This window comes from Cibotium barometz, chromosome 63, assembly GCF_041138505.1.
Source record: "Cibotium barometz isolate CiBa-2024 chromosome 63, ASM4113850v1, whole genome shotgun sequence".
NCBI lineage: Eukaryota > Viridiplantae > Streptophyta > Polypodiopsida > Cyatheales > Cibotiaceae > Cibotium > Cibotium barometz.
Genome location: NC_141108.1, coordinates 20,396,408 through 20,403,348, shown reverse-complemented (window position 1 = coordinate 20,403,348; position 6,941 = coordinate 20,396,408). Strand labels below are relative to the sequence as shown.

Sequence of the window (6,941 nt, the reverse complement as noted above, 5' to 3'; positions counted from 1 at the left end):
CCTAAATTATAGTAGAAGGCCTGTTCCGATGTGTTCTTGCTTTGTGAAGAAGAGTGCTCACCAAGAGACTTTTTTTCTATGATCAACATAGACACAGCATAGACACTAAGTCCAAAAAGTTGAGAATATTATCCCTGATTACAATTGCAGTCTTGAATGTCTTATACTCTTTACCAGGCCCATTCGAACAGACACTCACTAGATCATCATCTTCCCACCGATACATTAATAGACCTAAGGGATTTAGCAATGCCCTTGACCTTTAAAGCATACTCATTGATAGACATGCTTTTCTTTTCCACACTATACAACTCTTGTTTTAATTATAATTTTCTTGCCTTTGTATTAGTTTGGACTTTGTATTAGTTTGGAACATCTGCAGTACCAGGCATCCTATATGTGTCTTATTATTATGTCTATGACACTGATGATCGAAAGCCAATACATGACTTTCTTTACACCCTGATTTCAATCCTTGAATGCCTTTATATTTGCTGGAGTGGAATTCTCTTCGAACAACTCTGTCTCCTTCAACATAGTCTCAAAATCCTCTACCCATGAGGAAATTGGTCATTTTGGACTTCCAGGCATGGAAGTTATTTTTGTCCAGCTTTTCACTGACAATCTGATTCAGTTCGTTAGACATTCTTGCCTACAATAATCAGAAGCCTACAAATAGACAATTTTTGTTTGTAACCTGTAACATAGTAGTATTTTCTATGACTGGCAGTGGTACTTCAGCACAACTTGTATGTCACCAGATGTGACTAGAGTACATGTACTCTGGTCACCAGATGTGACCAGAGTACATGAACTTACACCCACTATAAAAAATACGTGTAAACACTGTTTGCATTCCCAAAATGCACTACTGCACTACAATAACCAGATTTCGACTAGAGACAGTTCTCCACCAGAACTTCCCTAAACTACCGAAAATATCTTGGAGTGACAAAACAGAGATTGAAACGCGTCCGAAACATGAATCTGGATACCAAACATTAATACAAGATAGCTCCTAAATCGAAGATGTGTAGCTCTCAGAGCTATTGAGGGGGTGATGTACCTAAACCAAGAAGGGGAAGAGATGATGATGCTCTTACCCGTGTATCGCTTCCTTGCTTCCTTGTTCTTGCCTCTTGCTTTCCTCCTTAGCTCTCACATGAACCGAAGCTCTGATACCATAAAGACAGTGCGGGGAAGAGAGAGAAGTTGAGTTCCTTTTGCAAGCAAACACACACACACAAGAGAGTGCAAGACGCAAGAGAGAGAGAGATGGATGACTGGATTTTCTTCTATCTTCTTCTCTTCTTTACAATAACGTAACTAAAAGATAAGAGTACATACATAAAGGGAAATTACTCTCTTATAATAACATACAAATAGTCAGTTCATAGTGTGAACCCGACTATATGAGTTGACACTATAACTATGCCATAACTAGTACTCCAAAGTGGGACACAGCCTGTCATCCACCACTGGCGATATATCAACCATAATGTCACCAACCATGGTAGTGGCATAAGTGCGAAAGCTATCGCCTACGTGAGTCATCAATGTCCATCGTAGCACTAGTTGAGCTCGATATCCCAACAGAAAGCTGAGCGAAATTGCCTTTTCTCAATGTTGTTAAAAAGGTGATGATGTTGAGCCTTTCTGAATGTGATGATGCTAATGAATGAAGCAAGGTTTGAGCTACCTTGTTGTCCAAGTGTGAGTCTGATCATTGTTTAGGAGTGGATGACTACAAACAATCATCGGCTAAGCTTGCCAACAAGCGATGAAGCCTTGCTATACAAGTGCGTCTTGTTGGGAATTGACGACTACAGACAATCATCGGCTGAGCTTGCCAACAAGCAATGAAGCCTTGCTATACAAGTGCATCTTGTTGGGAATTGACGACTACAGACAATCATCGGTTGATACTTATTGATGATGTGTTTCCTACACGATGATGTGTGTTCTCTAATGGTGTTCACTGTGTCGATGCCTAGAAATGATCTCTACACGGTCATGCTGCTGCCGAGCCTTTTAGAATCGTTTCTCAACTTGCCATGTGCGATGAAGTACAAGCAAAGCTCAATACCACCAAATATGCGAAAGATGTTGTCTTCAAGACTCAACAAAAACCTTGAGCTCCCTGGATCTCCTTGCCTACCAATACCCACGTAGCTAGTTATCTATACGCCGAGACTCATGCCTTTCAGAACCAATAACATGCAGCCCCCCATTAGAGGAAACTTGGACTCAATTTTAGGCCTTTTAAGCCCTTGGGGATTCTAGGGAATATTCCATGAGGACCAATGAGGATGAGGCTTCCGTTTATGAAACTTTTGAGATTACTTTTTGGTGCGATGGCCATAACTTGAGCATATGAAGTCCAAATTTATCGGAGGTCAGTGCGTTAGAATCCTCTCATTGAGATCTTTCCAATGATAGGCTACATGATATAGTTTTGAGGTACGAAGAGTAGAGTTATCCATAAGCTTCCTTTTTTCAATAGAATGATGACTTGGCACTTCTTAGAGGGCCCAAAAATGAGTCCAAATTTCTCCTAATGCCTGCGAAACTTTTCCCTTTCCTCATTAGGAAATGTTTTGTATTCCTTAACAAATGCCTCGAAGGCTATTCTGAGTTTGGATATGACAACATTCTCTATTGGGCCCTTATCACATGCATAAGACAAATGATCCTTTGCCTCAAGCTCTGTTAGAGACTTATGTTCCCAATGTGACGAAAACCCACCCGTTAGGGTGCAGTTTTATAGATCAACGCCGCCTCCTTCCCTTGAAGTTTTGAAGTGTTGAGATGAGACATGCTCATTAGTCACCCCAAAGCTTACTAAAGGTTGTAGTCATAATACATCATGTATAGGTGAAGAGATTTGGCTTGTAGATGCAAAGATTTTAGGGCTTTTTGTTTGCCTCCAAAAATAGGCTATAGTCCTTGGTCGGCTGCTTGATCTGCCTATGATGCACTGGACCTTAACAAACTGAGTTGAACCTTGAATGACTAAGGTGATGAAGCTTGTTTATAGATGGCCATATGAGGCTGACATCACTCAAAGTACTTGTGCACCAGGGCCCCCAAAGAAACCTAAAGATGAAGATCAAGCCTTCCTCTACATTGCAATGTTTTTGAAGCCTATCTTTGTCTTGACATCCTTGTCTTTTAAGACTATACTGTAGGAGGATGATTTTCCAAAGGTAGTAAAGAGATGTTTCCACCTGCACAATAGTGCTTGCCCATAAATTGTCGAAGCTTTTTTGATGCCTCACATTTCCAAATTAGTGCAGCACAAAAATGGCACTTATAACCAAGGGCTCCTAAAGAGTGAAGAGTACAATCTCTAGAACATAACACCATAGTTACTGGGGGTACTTAACATTGTGAGGTAATGAAAACACACGCCTTATTTAAATGACATTGAGATTTAATACCTTTCACAATAGCACAAAATTATGTGGAGAAGAGAGTTCAAACTGGGTATGGTAACCGTCAGAACCCCTTCCTTCCATGTTGCGCGAATGTCTTCAATGCAAGCATCGGCTGGCAATTCAAATTTACGTGCAGATTTGCCTACGCGCAGTATTAAAGCTTCATCATCTTCCACTTGCACCTGCACATCTTCCACTCGAACTCCTGCCAAATTTACATAACAAAGCTGATCAGCCGTAATGCTAATTAATCTTCCCAACAATAGTTAACGACAAAGCTGATCAACCGTAATGCTAATTAATCTTCCCAACAATAATTAACGACAAAGCTGATCAACCGTAATGCTAGTTAATCCCCCCAACCGTAGTTACACAGGCACGATCATAATGAATATGTATATATATTCTATCAATATGCTAATCTCATCTTAACCATACAGAAACGATCCTCAAAAATGCAGGTTAATCACCCTCTCAATTCAACTGATTGCTCTCAACCCAACAAATACATGCAATGCTGGCATGATTGTTGAAACATGCCAATGATAAACGTTTATGAGCTTTAAATCAATAATTATAACTAAAATGACTAAATGAGCCCTTTAATTGATTCACTAAAACCTCCCTACATAGAAATATTGTATAATTGTATGGTATTAAGTACCTGAGAGGTGTGAAGTGAAAATACAAGCTTGTGCTGTCTCTTGCTTGCTTACATGAGGCTGAGCATCTTTGTGACCTTGAGATTGAATAGGGCGGTTTATTTGGCCGGTTTGAGCCATGTTTGAAAGGCAAGGGATAGAAGACCACAAGTAAGCTTGAATGCAAGATAAATGTTAACCTTAAGAGATGCTCTCAAAAGGCCTTTTTTGCTCTTTGCCTTGGAGAAATTGCAATTCATAAGACTTGGTTTCTCCCATTTATAGTGTTTTCTTGCCCATAGAAACAACTTTTCATTATTATTTTTCCCTTTTTTCCTTCCTTTTGGTTTGAGGTTTTACCCATGGTAGCTTTTATTCTCTTCCATCCAAAAGTGACATTAGGAAGGTTATAGAATTTGCAAGGTCATCACAATTGGGGGGAAAATTATAAAAAAGCAGGTGAAAGCTTGAGTGGTGGCATTACTCATGTGCACAAATCATAAAATTATGTGCGACATTTGCATGTATGTATAGAAAGCTTTACTTCTGATGGCAATTTGGCCATCAAACACACCCAAAAAAAATCTACGAACCGTCAAAGAATACACTAAATATTAAAAAAAAACTGTAAAAATTTGTGCGCATCTCATCATTTTCGAACGAAATTGTGTCAATCAAAGACCAACTTACCTTACAATAGTATAATAAGTAAACTTGCATGTTGCTTTCTCGTATAAAATGAAAAACAAGGCATGTCATGATAAAGAAGGTGAGAAATGCACAAGTGCTTGCATCAAAGGACAAAGGACATGAATGATTTGTGCTATTAGTGCACATAATAAATTAAGGGTAATTGGTGCTGTTAGTGCATTTAATAAATTTATTAGGGATAATATGCCCATGTGAAAGGGGGGAGAGAGAGAGAGAGAGAGAGAGTGTGTGTTGCTCTTGGCTTTTTGTAAAGGCATATGAAATGGAGAAAGGTACACACTGATGTAGAGTGTTAGTGACTCTAGAAGCATGTTTTGCATGTAAATTTATAATCTAAGGTGTACTAGAGAGGATGCTTAAAAGATGTCAACATTGACACACACAAAGTTGTTCAAAAAGGTTGGAGTATTTTGTCTTTTCCCCCCCTTTTTTTTTTTCTTTCTTTTCTTTTCATTTTGAAGTGTGGTGCGTCGGCAAGGAATATATTAGAGCTTTAGTGAGCGCACAATTTGTTGTTCCTTATTCTTAGAACATACGAGATCCGCCGCCCACCACCAGCAACTACTAGTAGGAATCAAATCATCTACGGACGGCCGACTTCAAACAAAATTTCAAAACGTGAGCGTCTTCTTCTTGCTGCCACCCTTGCATATTCCCGTACCCACTGCAACTCCATAGCGCACAACTAGTTGTCATTCACACAGTCCACCATGATATTTTGAGTGTGTGTGTATGTGTGGGTGGGGGGAGAGAGAGAGAGAGAGGGGGGGGGAGAGAGAAAGAGAGAGAGTATCGGGTGTGTGTACGTGTATGAGAGAGAGACGGAGTCGCTTAACGTCGACTTTATTGTGTGAGAGAGAGAGAGAGAGAGAGAGTCTTCATGATCATCAATGTTATGACCTTTGGTAGACGTATGTACTAATGTTATGAATGATGGATTTAAACAAATGAAAACGTAACTTATTTATATTTCAATAAGAAAGATAAAAACAACCATCTCATAGATCATGTACATGAACCCCCTTGAAGACTTTGATACAACTACAAGAGAAATACTCCATCAATGCGGAGAGGATCACCTCCTTGCAATCCAAGCCCTTCTGTAGGATGGTGATTTACAACATGACCAGCGCAAAGGGCATCACCACCTATAATTTGGAGTTGATAGCCATTATTCCTTCTCTATTTTTCGACAATAAAATCTTAGTGTTTTAGGGGTTATATATCAAAATTCATAATATGAGAAGCCAAAATACAAATATGCATTAGGCAAAATTTGGACCCAAGAAAGGGTCCTCTGAGAAATGCCATGTCAGCTTTTTCTAGAAAAATGGGCTAATGGCTAAATTTTTACAAATCAAATCAATTTTTTTTCGGAGATTGTAGATTAGGAATCTACTCTTCGAGATCTTTCCAATGATATAAAGCATGATGGGTAATTTTTCATATTCAAGAAGTTCCCGAATTGGCGGTTATATGCCAATTTGGGAACTTCTTGAATATGAAAAATTGCCCATCATGCTTTATATCATTAGAAAGATCTCGAAGAGTATATTCCTAATCTACAATCTCCAAAAAATTTTGATTTGATTTGTAAAAATTTAGCAATCAACCCATTTTTCTAGAAAAAGTTGAAATGGCATTTCTTAGAGGGTCCTTTTCAGAGTCCAAATTTTGCCTAATGCTTGAGATAAAGAAGAGAACGGGAATCTTCTATATCTCCAAAAGTAAACCTATTTTGTATTGCCAAATATGATACAAAGTAGAGAATGCCACAAACAAACAATATAATGTACATAGTACATAATACCCAAACTCATCACAGTTATAAGGCTTGTGAGGAGTTTAGTTTCCATGAGCAACCAAAGCTAAGATAATAAAGAGGACCAAATGAATCTGAGATTTAGGAGAGAACATTAAAAATGCTACCAAGTAGACTCCTTTACAAAGTGAAAACAAAAACATTTTACTAAGAGATTGGATCCCAAAGGAAAAGACTAGATACTTTGCAAAGTGAAAAGAGAAACATTTTATTAAGAGATTGGTTCCCAAAGGAAGAGCAACAGATAGCCCCCTCAACAAGAAAAGAATATAGTACCTAGAGGAGTTTTGTCATCCTAGGTGCTTAAATAAATGGTAGACTAGGTCTTCT

The 6,941-nt window shown here is 38.6% G+C and overlaps 1 protein-coding gene across 1 annotated transcript; it reads right to left on the bottom strand.

The window, feature by feature from the left end:
• Positions 1 to 3,121: 3,121 nt before the first annotated feature.
• LOC147603818 (16.9 kDa class I heat shock protein 1-like) lies at positions 3,122 to 4,338 on the bottom strand. Its single transcript, XM_086796326.1, has 3 exons — positions 4,102 to 4,338; positions 3,441 to 3,642; positions 3,122 to 3,227 (listed from the first exon to the last, which is right to left on the bottom strand). The coding sequence occupies exons 1-3, from the start codon at positions 4,217 to 4,219 to the stop codon at positions 3,122 to 3,124; spliced, it is 426 nt and encodes a 141-aa protein (XP_086652452.1). The 5' UTR covers positions 4,220 to 4,338.
• Between the last annotated feature and the right edge of the window lie 2,603 nt (positions 4,339 to 6,941).

Excerpts from the sequence above, each read along its gene's own strand:
- LOC147603818 (XM_086796326.1), bottom strand. The coding sequence starts at position 4,219 with ATGGCTCAAACCGGCCAAATAAACCGCCCTATTCAATCTCAAGGTCAC. Across the intron at positions 3,643-4,101 it reads TTTCACTTCACACCTCTCAG|GAGTTCGAGTGGAAGATGTG; the intron begins GTACTTAATACC and ends TAAATTTGGCAG. Across the intron at positions 3,228-3,440 it reads ATTTTGTGCTATTGTGAAAG|GTGGAAACATCTCTTTACTA; the intron begins GTATTAAATCTC and ends ACTATTGTGCAG.